Source organism: Saccostrea cucullata, unplaced genomic scaffold (assembly GCF_032062105.1).
Source record: "Saccostrea cucullata isolate Sc308-1 unplaced genomic scaffold, CSIRO_AGI_Scuc_v1 ctg859, whole genome shotgun sequence".
Taxonomy (NCBI): domain Eukaryota; kingdom Metazoa; phylum Mollusca; class Bivalvia; order Ostreida; family Ostreidae; genus Saccostrea; species Saccostrea cuccullata.
This window is the reverse complement of record NW_026926806.1, coordinates 257,475-274,684: the sequence shown is the minus strand read 5'-3', so window position 1 is coordinate 274,684 and position 17,210 is coordinate 257,475. Positions and strand designations below refer to the sequence as shown.

Sequence of the window (17,210 nt, the reverse complement as noted above, 5' to 3'; positions counted from 1 at the left end):
CATGCGTGCGTAAGTATATTTTTCCGTCTTGGAAATAGAGGCGGATCTAAATGTTTGCAACACCAGGGAACAGTTTTTCGTCTATTCTCTAAACTATTTTCCAAGAAAAAATATATAGTCAAATGATAAATTAATCTGTTAAAGATCTTTTCCAAAATTGCTCTCAAATATTTGCCATGCACCCATTCTCAATAAAAGTGTGCATTGAAAAAATAAAGTTGTTGAAGCAGGGACCTATATACTAGTTAGTATAGATAGTTTTCGATAGGCCTGAATTTAGCGAAAGTTACCTCCCGTTGGCCGCCATATTGGAGGTCGACTCAGTGATTTTCCCTCTTTGTCTTACCAAGTTTAAGAAAATATAGCAGAAATATTTGGTGGAAATCCCTTATCAAATAATTTTTTTTAAATAAAGGAGGCTTCCAAAAATTTATATACTTCAGAAAAATAATGATTTCTAATTCAAAATAGCAAATATAAAAATTTTAAATTGGTTGAACAATGAAGGAATATGAGCATTTGGACCTCCAGTATGGCGGCCAACGGGAAGTAACTCTTGGTCAATCGAAAACTATCTATATAGGTCCCTGGTTGAATCACAGGCCTTTGGATCGCTTAAAAAAAATTGTGTGTGTAAAAAAAAAATAAAGGTACTGAACTCTTACACTGGGTACCTAATTTCGCTAATAAAATATTTTTTATTCTAATGCTCTAAAATTCTACTTTCTATTTAAATCTATTCATAGGTAAACGTTCTTCAATTCTACCAAAGCTCATTCCGAAATTCCATATATTTCTTGGGATATTCTGAAATCAATTTCAAAAATGACCTACTTTCTTTTACTCGACATTAGCTTGGGCCCCGGGTCATTCACATGTAAACAGACGGTGTTTGAAGTGCGACGAAGAGTTGCAGAGTATTTGCAAAATCTGTCAACAATTTAAAGTTGATTTCTTTCTCCAGATTGTAACGTTAAGTCCGTAATAATATTCCTTTCGCAAAAAATTAATTTGAAAACGTCTACATCAACAACTACCGCCATGTTGATTATGAAAGTAAATGAAGCCATGGTAGAACGAATTTTTCCCGGAATGCATCATATACCTTTCGATTTTCAAAACAATTAGACCGCTAAAATGTTGTTTATGACTTAGTTACACCATATGATCAAATTAAAGAAAAACTTTTTAAAGCTTAAATGCAAATGAGCAAATATTCATTGAGTTTAGAATAAATTCCGGGGAAATTTTGTCCCGTCGTTCCCACTTTACAAGTAGTGAAGGCCCAAGCTGATGTCGAGTAAAAAAAATTATTGTCAATTTGGGAATTGATTTCAGAATATCTCGAGAAGTATAAGGAATTACGGAATGAACTTTGGTAGTAATGAAGATTGTTTATATTTGAATAGATATGAATAGAAAGTAAAATTGTAAAGCATTTGATTTAAAAGAATTTTATTGGCGAAAGTAGGTACCCCATGAAAAGAGTTCCATACCTTTATTTTTTTTTTCAACACGTCATTTTTTTTCTAAGCGATCTAAAGGCCTGTGGTTGAATTAATAGATTTTTGTTATTAATTTAAAATTACTAGAGTTTACAGATTCCGAACCCAGGTAGCACAAAACATTTTCAAAACATTTTATTGGTGTTGTAAAAAGGTTTTTTCGAAACATTTCAGACTAAACATTTTTAAAACATTTCCTTTTCTCTTTATAACATTTTAAAAACATTTTAAAAATGTTTTCAAGAAGCTTATGATTAAATCCTTTTGGAACATTTTTCTAAAATATTTTTGAAACGTTTTTAAAATGTTTCAAAAGGTATGTTTAGCTTTCAAATATCAAAGATTTTTATATTACGTTTTAAAAACGTTCTAAAAACATGAAATGAAACATTCCTTTTCCATAAATCTGAAACATTGCATAAATACGTTTTTGAAACATTTCGAAGGAACGTTGTCAAAATGTTTTTGAAACATTCTGAATTCATTTAAGGAACATTTTTCTTATAATTATTCTCAGGGTATGTATAGCTTCCAAATATTAAAGATCTTATAAAACGTTTTAAAAACGTTCTTAAAACATGAAATGAAACATTCTTTTTCTGTAAAACGGAAACATTGCCTATACGTTTCTGAAAAAAATGTAAGGAAAAGTTTTAAAATATTTTTAAAACATTCTTGATATCGCTGTTAGTTATAATTAAACATTAAATTCCGGATATTTTTCGGCCTAGGCAGTGAAAATGTTTATTTAAAACATTAGCTAAAATAATTATTTTCACTACAATTGAAACATTTATAGTTTTTGTAACATTTTTTTGAAACATTTTCAAAATGTTTCTGAAACATTTATGTAATTGCGGCACAATTTAATTCATTTATTAACTTCAAGAGTACGTTGTGAGAATAATTTTAGAACATTTAATTTAATGTGTTTTCCTTTTTTAAAGACTTCAATTTTCATTGCTGCAACATTTTTTAATGTTATTTTCAAAATGATCTTAAAACATTCAAATAATGTATGATTGCGATTTTCCTAAAATTTAGTTTATGAAGAAAAAAAAAGAATATATAGAAAGAATAGTGTTGAAACGAGGAATTGCAGTAATCTTTTAATTGAAGGTTTTTTCCGGTATTTTATAATGATTTCTAGTTTTGGCTTATTGATTAAACAGACATATATAAAGTCATCAACAAATGAAAGGATAGGCAAACACAAAATTTAAAATATAAATAAATGTAAAAAAAATCCTAAGTATTTGATAAAACTCTTAATTTTTTGTTAAATGTTCTTCATCAAATCTGTGATCCACTCCCAGGATTTTACTCTGAGGCATTAAATAGGGATTGGCACACTGGCCAGTTTCAGTGTCATGATAACCTATTATGCAATTTTCCTGCTGGGCAGCGTGTTACAGAGTATAGTGGTTTGCAGCTTATCTAGGCCAAATTTTGAATTTTGGTAAACAAGATGTGCGCGCTTACTCCGTACCGATTTGAATGAGAAGACTTTGCACCATAAAACCACAATAATAACCTCGGGATTTATCAACTTTGAATGGTAAGAATTATTCCTTTATCATAGACTTTAAAAGATCATTTAAAAATGACTTTTATACTACCAGTGCATGATCAATAACTTTGTTAGTTTGTACAAATTTATGTAGCATTAAGAAATGACAAAGCGTTAATACACATGTATTTGATTTGAATATTTCATTCTTAAGTCAACACAATTATATCCTTGATTCAAGTATTCGTTGTCTTTGTGGATTGTTTTAAAATCATCAAAAATATGTTGATTTAAAAATGAAATTTCTTTACAGCATGGTGTTGATTGCATCATCCGTATTTTCAAATTCCCCCATTCAAAAGACCCGCCTTTGGTGAAGGCAAAAGTGTACGTAAATACTATTACTCTTCAATAATATTGTCATAGTAATTATTTTTCTGCTTTTTTCAATGCAAATGAGGAAAGAACGTAAATTTGATATAATTATTTAAAATATTTTTTGCATATTTTCATTGATCATCGATTAGATGTAGAACGCTGATACAAACACAATTTTCTTTATCTCTACAGGATGTGCTATTCGTTCCGAGGGGCGGATTCCTTATCAGCCTTTTCAGTGTATGTGATTCTAACGAAGTCTTATAGATCCGCCGCTCTGTTCGACCTATACTGTGAACATAGGATTTCTGTGATTCTGTTCTTTTAAAATTCAGTGAATGGATTAGACGCCGTTTTCACCCTTTAAAAACCCGGTGACTTGAAAGAAAAAAATCAAAACTTGTACCGAGAATGGAATTTAAATGTGATTAACATATTGAATATATGGGTTTGTATTAAAGGTTCAAAAATTAAAATATAATTTGTGTTTATTTCTTTAAAAATATAAATATGTCATTATTTAATGAGAAAAGTAAAATTTCAGTAAAAATACTTTTGTAACCTCGACGTGAATGTTTTGAAAACGTTTTAAAAACCAAACAAATTAAACGTGAAAAAAAAATTAAAATGTTTTTGTTACATTTTATAACAATGTTATGATAACATTTGTTGAAATATTTTGTAAAATGTTTTAAAAACATTTAAAAAACCATACAAAATCACGTGATTACAACATTGTTCAAAAATGTTTTCGTAACATTTTATGAAAATGTTCCAGAAACATTTGCTGAAATATTTCACTAAAATGTTTAAAAAACGTTTAAAAAACCATACAAATTCACGTGATTAAAAAATTATTGAAAATGTTTTTGCAACATTTTAAGAAAATGTTCTGACAACATTTTGCTGAAATATTTCACTAAAATGTTTTAAAAACGTTTAAAAAACCATACAAAATCACGTGATTAAAACATTTTTAAAAATGTTTTCGCAACATTTTGAAAATGTTTTATAAACATTTTAAAAATGTTTTTGTGTTAGCTGGGGAATGTATAAGTTTTCTCACGTAAATAATCAACATATTTTAATTATGATACAAGGAATATAGACCTTTACTCAAATAAAAATTGCTCGAAAAATGTACGTTACCATTAGAAGGCAAACAGAAAGTGAACATTATTCTAAAAATCTCTTTCATATCATGTTAAAATATTTTTTTTTAGTTTTCTTTGATATTTGTTATTTTTTAGAAACAAACATATCATGAAATATCGATGGAAGTTTTTTTCCACAAGGAGATGAAAGTACCAGTATTTTTTATGTTGAATTGATCATGAAATTTATTTTGAAACATATATAATCATCAAAAACTACTAAATATTCATTTGGAAAATTAAACAATAAACAGTGATTTTTCTGGAAAGGAAAGAAAATATACAGAAATATTTAACCCATTTACCACAAAAAATTTTGACAGCCCTTTCAGAAATATCAAACTGGAAAGCACATGTCAAAAGTAACGTACATTTCAAAATTAGGTCCAAATCTGAAACTTGAAAAATTCTTACACAGACTGCAATGTTGATATAAAATAAAGTGCATTTTGTAATTTCTGTTATTTTTATTGAAATTAAGAATTAGGAAATAAACATTAAAACGTTTAGAAAATTGTAACGTACATTAACAAAGTACAAATTAAGCAAACATTTTGATGATTTTCAGAACAATAAAAGTAATTCAAGTCTAAATGAATAATAACAAGTACTTACAATCATTCTGATCGATGATAGATTGAATTCAACTTATTTATAAACCAATTAATGTACTTTTAACGTAACGTAACGTAGATTACAAACAGTATCTGTTCTCACTCATTTGAACATATCCAAGATCTTTTCCTTGTCATCAGGCAGCAGTTTCATCATTCTCTTGGATTTCCCGGTGTACATTGGTTCAGTTACTTTACAAATGACATCTTTGATTGGTATCCAAAGGATGTCATCTCTTGCTGGCCACTGGAAAAATTCATTGCTTTTTTTTCTCCATGAAAATAAGTTCCACTTCGTCATCGGAATGGTCGATTTGTAGAATTTTTGCGATGTACCAGCCACTATCATACTTTGCAGCGATATATTCCCCCTCAATAAGGTTAATCTGGCTTCCATTTGTATTTGATGGTTATTCTTTTACCTTGTCTGTTTCTTCAGCTAATTGTTCTTCTACTTCTGGGTTTTTCCTCCGATTGTTGACCCGATTGTTCAAGCTCTGTACTTTCCACCCATGGTCAGCGTTTGGATCCTCACCAAACAAACATTGTTGACAGTAGCAGCTCACCTCATTCCAAGCTATTATGGAATTTCCTTTCCCGATTACAGAATGGACTTTGAAGGTACCTTGCAGAGGCTTGATATTTCTAGCAGATAGAGTATTTGCAGCTGAACTACATTCGTCAGAGGATACAAAGAGAAATTTGATTCCTTTCAAGTTCGATTCCACAGCCCACTTATAAAAATCATCTGCGTGTTGGATAACTTTTCTGCCACTCCTTATGTAGCTTCATCTGCCATTCTCTTGGTGGTCCCCCCAAGACCATCACATGGGCCCTTTCCATGCCCCGCCTCAAAATAATTCCAACGCGCATTAATGCCAAATATTTCCTTGTGGTTAGCGACGGTGAAAAAAATCTGTTTGTTCCGATATTGGCTTGTTGGCCCATCTGTCCAATAATGAATCACCTCAACATCTTGGTCAATTTCTTTGAGGATGGGAATCAACTTCTCCAGAATCCCTTGCACAGTTATCGCTGAATGGCTCATTTCATCTGATACAACAACGTAACTTAGATGCTCTAATTTCATATCAGTGTTCATAAAATAAACCACAATCGGATGAAGCGTTACAGACGTCATATTCCAATATGCAGATTGGATTTCTTCATTGGATTTGCAAGCGTAATTTTCAGCAAAATCCATTTGTACAATGAAATGATGCTTCGGGAGTTTTTCCTTTAGACTTTTTATTTCCCGATACTGTCTTCCAACTCTGGAAACATGGCTTTCAAAATCCTTTACTTGTGCTTCAAAGGTTTATATGAATGAACTCCTTTCAGCATTCATTTCTACAATTCTTGTAACATTTTTTGTCTTCCCCTTCTCTGTGACTTCAATTCTTTTCCACTGACTGTACTTTACCTGCGCTGGTAGCTTATCTTGGAGTGTGGGCTTCTCATTTTGCTTCAAAAATGACTCTGGATTTAATGGTACCTGCATCCCATTACTTTTCAGACATCGAAGCAGTAACGCCATATTCTAATGTTTTGTGCACAAACAACTGCTTCTTGAAGTCATACTCGTGTTGAGTATGTGTTTAGGTCTCATTCTGCAAAATGTTGCAAGTGAAAGTTCTATATTAGGATATTCCGATATGAACTTCTGATGCAAGTTGGATAAGTAATCTGTGAGTACTCGCGTCTGCATCTTTGTACCTGATTCAGTCTTTCTCACATCTGCTTTACCCGGCTGTGCCCTACTGTTGTCATCTCTTTCAAGGAAAGATATTACTTCATTTTTGTACCTCTCTTGAACTCTTCTTCTTGATTTTCTTCCTATATCTATCCATTTCTTTATGGTATTTCCAAGTTTGTTTCTGTTCATCCCTGTTTTACTTCCTAACCACTTAAGTCCCTTGTATCGTTTAAGTGTATTTCCAGATGCAATAGCTTGTAACATTTGCTTCTTCACAGTTGACAACCCAGCTTTCAGATTTGCCTCCTTAATTTCACAAAGCAGAGCATTGCCGAATAAAAGCTTTCTTTTGACTGCCTTTCCTCTGTTTGTGGATATACCTGCCTCTCTCAAATCTCGGTCTGTTTTACTTCGTGGTGTTCTAGGTGACATACCTGCCTGTTGACGTTTTTGTAATCGCTCGTTTCTTTTTCGAAGCATTCTAATCTTTTTCATTTCATAAGTTTTCGTCTTCAGATGATTTATTTCCCTGTGAGCTTTTGAAACCGCCCTACTTATCCTCTTTCTAGATGAACTTTTTTTTTGAGGTGTTGAAATTCATTCTAACAACCAATTGCCCTTCTTCACCTGTAGACATCATATTACTTTCATAACCACTTGTCTCTCTTACATTGTCCTCTTCTGCTTGCAAAACTTCTGCTTTTCTTTTTTCACGATGTTTCTTTACTCGCTCTGGATTCTGTTTGTTTCTTCTTTTTCTTTCCTTGCTTGACAACTCTGCTGCTGGAACATAATATTTCATTCTCCTTGATCTCTCCTTCCGCAAATAACTTTCACCCTCCTTGGCTTTCTTTCTCTCTCGATATGCTTTTTGTATTTCAGCTCGACTCAGCGGCATCGTTCTATAGAATATTACAACAATTAGAACTGATAAAAGTGTCATTTTCAACAGTAATATGTTTATTGCTCAATAATTTAATTTCACTTGTAACACGTCATTTGATTGGTTAAACGGTTTTATCCATTTTGTATAACATAACTTGCCTACGTCACAATGAGTTACGTCAAAAACGTATTACTCCGCTGGACGTTAACTGTTTTAAATATGCGACATTTGATGCCTTTTTCCGAAGGAAAATGGAAAAATTGTCTCATTGTCTACATTGAAATTAAATTATAAGGAATGAAGCTTATTTCAACTTATGTTATACGATATAACATAACTTGGGGCAGTTTACGCTTTTTTATAAACCGCTTCGCGGTTTATAAAGCGTATACTGCCCCAAGTTATGTTATATCGTATAACATAAGTTGAAATAAGCTTCATTCCGTAATTGGTGAAACGTACGTTACTAATAGAAAAATAAAATGTTTTATAACTTGATTGCAATTAAATACGTGTTCCCAATTCAGATTAGTTTTTCATCGTCAAAACATATCTAAAATTTAAGAATATTGAATATGAATCCTATGAATCATCTTTGTTTTGTCATATAAATACTTGTATTTCTCTTAATCAAAACACCTCTTTATTCCCATGTTTAAATAATCAAATAATCAGATTTATCTGAAATGTTTGTGTATAATATAAAACAAACGCTAATATCAAAGGCTTATTTAAAAAAAAATTAGTAAAATAATTTTAGAAAAACAAAAAAATAGATAATATTTAAAACGTCTTAATATTTTGAAATGTACATTACAAATTATATCGTACATTTCCCCGACTGATGTTCCATAACACGCAAACTCCGCATCATTCATCAAGTTCTGGGTTGATGCTTAACCAATCACAAAATATGTATGAATAATATCACCTGAAATAATGCAATGCAATTTTTATAGGGCATCATCAAAGTGTGTGTATAAATAAACAAAATAACTTACCCCTTTTGGCAATTCAAAAAATAAAATTTGCTATTCCCCACAAGTACACATGCTCTGCCGTCTGCTTCTGGAACCGATACGGAGGCTTGGTCCTACCAAAAAGGTGATTAGTAGCTTGTTTGGTAACGTACGTTTCGATAACGTACGTTTCATGTTACCGTATTTTACAGTCTAACGAGTTGAAAAATATATTAATAATGGTTATGGACTTTCTTTTCATTCCGAAAAATAGTATTAAACGTTAGCAAAAATGTACAAAATGTGTTCAAATTCTTTAATAAATAATATTTATATGATCTAGAACGTTACATTCTTATCCATACGATTAAGGTTAGTATACTTCTTCATGGCATTTAGATTTCAATCAGTCTCCAGTAATAACAAAATGTGAACAATACATTTCAGATTTTCCATTTCCATTTTCCATATTATAAATGTACATTTAATGTTATGGGGCGATGATTCTCTAACTTTTGAACAAAATGCTGAACTTTTCAAGACTATTCAAACTTTCTTAAATGAATGTGGTCGTTTTTCAAAATAAGTTTACTTTTTTTTTCTCACCATCTCAAATTATATTTGTATATTTAAAGAATTTATTCCTTTCTATTGCTACAATGTATACAATGTATGTAGTAGACCATATGTATATATGTTTGTTTTACTTTGGCAATTTTACAAAATGTTATATTAGGAGAGGACTATCTAAGTTACTGAACTTGTGTCCGATCCTTTTGACTTTGTCAATAAAATATGTTCAATTCAATTCAGTGAAAAACCCAAGCCCCCATACAACAGCTTATAGGGCCGGAGGGTTGAAGATTCTCAAATGCAAGTCAGACTCCAAGGTCAAAGTCAAAAGGTCAAATTTTTTGGAATCCAAAGGGTGGTCTGTCAAAAAAATACACATGTAAAATATGAAAGCCCTAGTACTTACGGTTCAAAAGACATAGCCAAGGTTAAAGGTTTCTAAAAGTGAGTCAAACTCTACGTTCAAGGATAAAGAGTAAAAAATATATACACCCTGCCATTGAAAGATCTTGTCACAAGAAATATACATGTGAAGTATGAAATCCCTAGCACCAACTGTTCAAGCTATGACCACCAAGGTTGAAGCTTGTTTGGTAAAAGTGGATCAAAGTCCAAGGTCAAGAAGTCAAATTTGGTGGTACCCTAAGAAAGGTGTTGTCACAAGAAATACACCAGTGAAGTATGACCAGCCGCTCAAAAGATATGGGCAAGATTGAATTAAGTTCTTGTGGTTAAACAGACAAGGACGGACGAAAAAGGGCAAAATCTACATGTTTATAAGCTCCGCCTATCAAATTAACTCATCCCGCCCACTGGGATTGCTGGGACTGCTTTCTGGAACAATGTATATCTGTACATTGTAATATTTTTTATTTACTTCAACTCGCTTGTCCTTTCTGACATATTTCATTTTCTCAAATAAAATCTGCAACATGACTATAGTTGCAGATTTTATTTGATTAAATAAAAAATGTCTGAAAGGACACTTCCAAACACCGAGATCGATTTACCAATTTTAATTAGCCATAGTACAATTTGTAGCAAACCAGCACTTGCAGCAGTGGATCATATACTTAAAGCCTTGTTAATTATTTACACACGACCGGTACAGGAGTTTACAGACATCAGAGTAAACAATAATGCACACTACGCTTGTTCTTTTCACTACAGATCCCTGTTATTCTCGCGGCTCCACCGCTACCTTTTTTGCATATTGAGCCACCCTTTTGCCGAAGCCCTTGCCTTGACGAATTCTTCCCTTGTGTATTTCTCTTTCTATACATACCGTCATCCATGCCATGTTGTTTTAATAATCTCTTTAATATTTAAACATTTAAATTAAATGCTGTGATGCTGAACAAATTGCAACAAGTGAATATTAAACCACCTTTTTGTCGACATCCTTGCCCCCCGCCTCCCCTTGCAATTTTTTTTTATTTAAGGTAATTTATATCATGTTTTTTTTTTAAATAACCCCTTTAAAATAAAGTATCCCTATTTCTATGTTCTGAATTTTACCATTTTCTTTTTCAAATCAACAATACATTATCACTAACCATAGCATTCCAGATTCAAATGGAAAATAGTTCGAAATATGAAGAGTATAATTTTGTTAAATCAAGATGTGAAGAAAACAGCCAGTAAATAGAAAGATCTTTAATTTTATTTTATCTCTACATAAACTTAAAATTTAAACAAAACTAAACATGTTATACATATGCATATTTAATTCATATATTTGAAAACTTGATAAAGCGTTGCTTTTCAAATCAGAATATCATATTTTGTCCTTGTAAACATGCATCCATCTACAAAGGTTCTCTGTCCATCTACAGGAGTCATCTTTCTTCGAGATATTTTTTGAAGAGAAAATAAAATAAATGCAACAATTTTGAAAATTGTATGTTGAGAGGTAGAGTTATCTCTCTTTCCAGAGGGACATTTCACCTTAATATTATATTTTTGATCAAATGCTTAAACGCTGAACCAATCGCTTCAAGTGAGTAATGATATTGGATTTCCCCGAGCTAAATTTTTAATGAATAAATTGAAGACAACACACATGGAAATTAACATTTATGAACACCTCAGAAATTCGATTCCTCATAATTTTCAGATGTCAAAACACCAGTAATCAACAAAGTGATCTTTCGGCCTAAGTGATCTTTACTGGGTATCAATCGAGTCTGTGCACAAACCGGAAAAGAGGTCTTTCTAGGAGGCTAGAAGGAAAAATGATACCAGGAGTGATAATCGTCGTTTTTCTTGGGATTATATTAGAATCAGATGGTGAGAAGACTTCGTTTTATCTTTTTCTTACTATTTAATATACTTAGTATTTTGATATAAGTCTGTTTTGTTCATGTTCCATCACACATATTGAAACGCATCATTTGCCGATGGAGGGCTGCTTTAGACCTATACTCGGCACTTACCTCCAATGAGCAGAGGGTTTATCTTTTTGTACCAGCACCATCTGTGACGCAGGACTTGGTTTATACGGCCTCATCCGAAGGTCCTGGTGCCCGTTTTACAAAAGAACTTACGGCTAAGACCAAAAACTTCTGATGAATGTAAAATTTTGCAAAATTAATTATTCTCTTCAAAATGATTTGTGTAAAAATATCTTACCGTATTTCTTTTAAAAAGATTAAAATAAATTTCGATATAATTTTATTAAAAAGTTATATGAAGAATTAAATTTGGTCTTTAAGTCCCTTTGTAAAACGGGCCCCTGTCTCAGCGTCCCGCAGTGGGATTCGAACCCGCGACCTTAGAGTCAACTCGATCCATACTCCGTGACTCTAGAGCAAAGCGCCGTAAAAGTTTTTTTGTTTTTTGTTTTTTGGTTTTTTATTTGCACAGTTGCAACGGATAGACCATCGTGATTAAGCAAGATTAGAGTTTTGCGGACAAACAGTCAGACAAGGCAAAAACAAAATACTGCCGAATCTTCGATTACGGGGGCAATACGACCATTTCGAGTATTCCAGATTTTAACCCTCTAGTGAAAGAGGACATTCGTTTTATAAATGCTCTAACTATATGAAAGTAAGAGATAGTAGATAAAGTTCAAGATCTAAAAACTAATCAAACAAACCACACTGTAGTGGAATCCTTTCGAATAAATCTAATCAATTTCCGAATGTTATTTCATAATGATGACACTTGATTACAGTACGGGCAATTTTTTTACTGCCCGATGGTGATAAATTTTAAAATCTATGTCCTCCAATAGTATGTAACTGTTTAATAATGACACGCTAGTAACCTGTGTGTGTAGTTTGACGGAAAACAAACCGGTGTTATACTCCTCTTACAATGTTAGTCTGATTAAATAAAACTTGGTAGAAATATAAAAAGTCCACAATCAAACATAGCCCCAAAGCTGTTTCGAGTCTAACAACAAAGCTAAGTCTCCTGACGTTTTGAACATTCATTGATCCTCAGTTATTGTCCCTTAACCTAAGGGTAATTAAATTGTTTGGTAGGCAAACTGATACTTCATTACTCAAATTGGTCATAAACAGTAAAAAGTTCTACGCTTGTCAAAGTCAAACCCAACCAAAAAACTCATTTTCTGTCAATTTGTAATATTAAATGGATGGAACTCCGGAGGATTCAATACGATGATTTTATTATTTTTTTTATTTAAGTAATTGTCTCAAGGGATTAACCATTTAAATTGGATTCTAAAAAAAATCCTCAAAAATATACGTCGAAAAAACAACAGAACCATGATGAATGATGTCATTATGCATGTATTCATTAGTGGTTCATATTCATTTTTATACAATTTAAAGTACCCAGGAATAGAAAGGGTACCGAAAAAGGATCGAATTGTACCTCGAAATATATACAAAACAGCCAAAATCGTACTTCATTCTCAAGAACCGCGGGGTCAGGATAATGCAAGTTTCCATAGGTAGTGCAAAAAATATGATCCTGGGGGTAAGTTGTGACCCCAATAGAGGATCAAAATTTACACTGGCATATGCTGAGTAAATACTTTAAAAATCTTTTCAAGAACAGTAGGACCAAGATTGACGATATTAGTATGCAAATCTTTGGTTGCTGTTGGAGCCACATAAATAGATCAAAGTTTCATTTGGAAACACTAAGGAACAAATACCAACATGTTAACGCTATACTTGAAGGGGTGCTCATAGGTCTTTTTTTCATTCACACATCGACTGTAGCAAAATCGCGTGTGTTTTCATCTGATTTTCCAAGTTACTTTGTAGTTTTAAAGACTTCAAGGCCGTAACTAAGCTAAAATTTTTAGTGAGGCAATGGTGCTGGGCATTCCTAGTCCCAGACGGGCAAGGGTTGTACCTGATAGCCAGTGATGGGGGATTCTAGGGGAAGGATGGTCCTGAATCATGGATATTGGAGAATAAAAGATTTAATCTTAAAAAGGTTTTACGTTTTGAATTCTGGCCGCATAGCACAGTGGTTAGAGCGTATGCTCTAGAGTCACAGACAAAGGAGTTAATCCGAACATTGCGGATTCGAATCCCACTGCGGGATGTAGAGACCAGTCCTTCGGATGAGACGGTAAACTCTGAGGCCCTTTGTCACAGAAGTGATGGCACAAAAAATATCTTTCAATCATCTTCATTAACCCTGAAAGTCCAGTACATGTACAAATTCAAAACTTGCAGCCCTCCAACGGCAAGTACTGGTGTCTAAATACATGAATGAGAAAGTCTTAGAAGCAGGGACAGAGATATAAATATTTTTATATCTCTGGAAGGGATGTTAAACAATTAAACAATTTACAAAACAAACATTTTTAATAAAATTTTACATGCGTTCCAAATAAAAATGAGGAACCTGATGATTTACAGAAATTGAAACAAAAGTTGAAAATATTAATTTAGCACGAAGGTCTACACACATAATTCATAAGTTCAATGTAAAACTTTTTCAGGTTTCAGAAAACTCTAAAAATTTAGTGAGGCATTTGCCTCACTTGCCTCAATGGTAGTTACGGCCTTGGACTTGATTTTAAAAATGCATCTCAATAATCGGAACATGTAATGAGATTGCGTTATTTATTTCAGGACAGGAAATGAAGCTTGCTTCCTTTCAGTTGACTGACGGGGATGTTCTTACTGCTGCATCAGTAGCCACCTCTGGCGTAATCGCGTCAAAAGATGGCGCTAGTGTGATAAGGTGCTGCCTCAAATGTGCTGAGAATGTTCTATGTGCTGGCATTTTCTACGATATCACGACAAAAGTCTGCAAACCTTATCTATTTCAGAATTACACGTCAATGACCATAAGCAACAATGAAAACTTTGTCAAAATTGTGCCAGGTGCGTATAGACCTTTTGTTCTTTATTTAAGTAACAGGTTATTCTGATTACAAAACTTTCCAATTTTTACAACAAATTCGTTGGTTGAAGACTCATGCACTGCAATTCCTTAAAAAGTAACCCGCAGATTTTATTTGTAGATTGTGAAAATCAGGGTCACATTTTCAACAGCCAACATAATCTTTGCTTTGAACTGTTTGGCAACGTGTTACCATGGAATCAGTCTCGGGACGCATGCGTGCGAGTCGGAGGACAATTGGTCTCTCTGGATACAGATGCTAAAATAAACTTCATGACAAACTTCATTGGTAGTACATGTAAGCGTCTTCGGGACTTTCTCCGGGTGGGTCCTTTAAATTAATTCACAGATGAAACATCCTTTGGCTTGTTGGGAGCAAACTTGTACAGTTGAAACTCCCAAAACTTGCAGAAAACTGTTTCCATAAGGTTGCTTACGAACCATGCCTTTTTCCGTTATTATCGAACATATTCTCTACAAGTACCACGACATGTCCAAAAACTTTAAGATCCTGTTAAAGTTAATTATGTTGACAAGCTCGAAATCTACGGAAGGATGCAACATTTTATAAGCCCCGACAGGAATATGGCTGAGGAATATCGAGTTTGTCTGGGTCCTGTCCTCCCGACGCGCTTTGCGTTTAGTTCAGTTCAAAGCTCGGTTTCAAAGACAAAGAGACTATTCAAGATGTGTTTATCAAACTTCACATGTTGATACATATTGATGAGAGCTATTCAACCGAATCCACATTTTTTGACCTTGACATTTCCTTTGACTTTTTTTTTAAATTTGTTTAGTTCTTTTAAACAACCCATTTATTGATTTAAGATAATGTAATTAAATTTCATATGCTGATAAATACTGACGTTAGCTCTTCAACTGCATTTAAACATTTTTTTTTACCTTTCCGATGTCCTTGTTTCTCTTAATATGCTGATATGTATTAGTGAGAGCTGTTCAGTTGCATCAAAAACTTTTGACCTTATCCTTTCCTGTGACATTGACCCTACTTTTTTAAAAAAATGTTTTTTGCTTAGTTTTCAAGAAATCATTAAGATATTTTTATGTAAGCTTGTGCACTTATATATAATTTGGAGACAATTTATTATCTTTGTTTTTTTAAATTCAATTTCAAATTTTAAAAAAATACTCAAGATTTCTCATCAAACTTCAAACACTAATTTTCATATTGCATTACTTATTCACTCAGTACCCACGGTGGGACTTAAAATTCCTATGGACATACCGGTATTTATTAGATTTTGAGAAAGAGTTTTTCTTATCGAATAATGATGCGTAATATCAGTGTGGAATCATGCATGTTAGATATTTAAAACTCTGTTATAATCATTTTTTTTGTTGTTTTGATACTGAATTACCAATTAAATTTAGATTATGAAAGGGAATTATGCATACAATTTTAAGCCCTAACTTTTTTTTCAAGGCCGTCTGTGTAAATTGTAAACAACTCAGTTTCTTCTACAGACCCCAACGTCACTTTCTGGCATGTTGGAGCATCTGACTTAAAAATCGAGGGAGACTGGATGTGGCCCAACGGTTCCCCAGCTGTAGGCATCAGAACATCAGATAATGAGACGGAACGGGAAGTGAACGACTGCAGCGCCCTCAACCGATACAAAGGGGATGTACAGGAAGTGAAATGCAATATCACAAGAAGACGCATTTGTGAATGGTCTTACTTGATTCATTAAAATTTTAAACTCAAAATTTCATACAACAGCGACTTTAACATACGCATGTACAGTTGCAATAAACACAATTGATTATGCGGTGGGTGTGCTGTAATAAAGGTTGATTGTTGCTCTGCAAGTCAAGAAAACCATCGAAACACTTCTAATCTTCCCTGATTTGTATATAGCCCGTTACAGACCATAATTATATGCATATATACTTTAAGCTGTACGTTGAATCAGAACAACAAAGATAGGGGCATACGGGTTTTGCACTGTCCATCCGTCTGTTTGCCTCTGTCTGTTTGTCCACAAATCACTGACTTTGTCCACCGCGTTTGACCTGTTAGAGCTAGGGCTTTTATTTTTCACATATGGATCACTTTGAGACAAGACTTTTCTTTATGACTTTTTCTAACATAACTGACATCTTGACTTTGATCCACTTTTGCAAAATTGTTTAAGCTTGGCTATAACTTTTGAAGGAATGGAGCTAAGGCTACCTTACTTCATGTATGTTTTTCTTGTGAGAATAACTTTCTTTTGGTATCAACAATTGTGACGTTGAACTTTGACTTACTTTAAAAATCTTCGAAAAACATTAACCTTAGCAAATATACTTGTAATGAATTGACGCTTTACTAAACAGATATAACTACACGTAATTACGTTTACAACGAAACAAAATAATCTTTCCCTCGTATGACACCCGTGCGTATGTAAAGAATAATTCATCTGCAGCAAAATAACAAAGACTCCCGCTAAAACAGATTATTTAGTGTTAAACAAAGCAGTGCAAATATTTATGTCTGACATAGACACCCTTTAAATACCGCTCAGAAAGAGCCGTATCAAGTATCAAAGTTGCATACAATGTAACATCCAGTTTAGGGAGTAAGGATAT

General features: G+C 33.0%; 1 protein-coding gene across 1 annotated transcript; it reads left to right on the top strand.

Moving 5' to 3' along the window:
* Positions 1 to 11,391: 11,391 nt before the first annotated feature.
* LOC134272694 (C-type mannose receptor 2-like) lies at positions 11,392 to 16,473 on the top strand. The gene is made up of 4 exons (XM_062754895.1): positions 11,392 to 11,564; positions 14,342 to 14,596; positions 14,737 to 14,913; positions 16,101 to 16,473. Exons 1-4 carry the CDS (start codon positions 11,510 to 11,512, stop codon positions 16,325 to 16,327), a joined length of 714 nt encoding a protein of 237 aa, XP_062610879.1. The 5' UTR covers positions 11,392 to 11,509; the 3' UTR covers positions 16,328 to 16,473.
* The last annotated feature ends 737 nt before the right edge of the window (positions 16,474 to 17,210 follow it).

Bases quoted from the DNA above. Each gene is read 5' to 3' on its own strand.
- LOC134272694 (XM_062754895.1), top strand. From the start codon at position 11,510: ATGATACCAGGAGTGATAATCGTCGTTTTTCTTGGGATTATATTAGAA. The intron at 14,597-14,736 runs GTGCGTATAGAC...TTTTATTTGTAG, and splicing joins CTTTGTCAAAATTGTGCCAG to ATTGTGAAAATCAGGGTCAC. The intron at 14,914-16,100 runs GTAAGCGTCTTC...TTTCTTCTACAG, and splicing joins AAACTTCATTGGTAGTACAT to ACCCCAACGTCACTTTCTGG.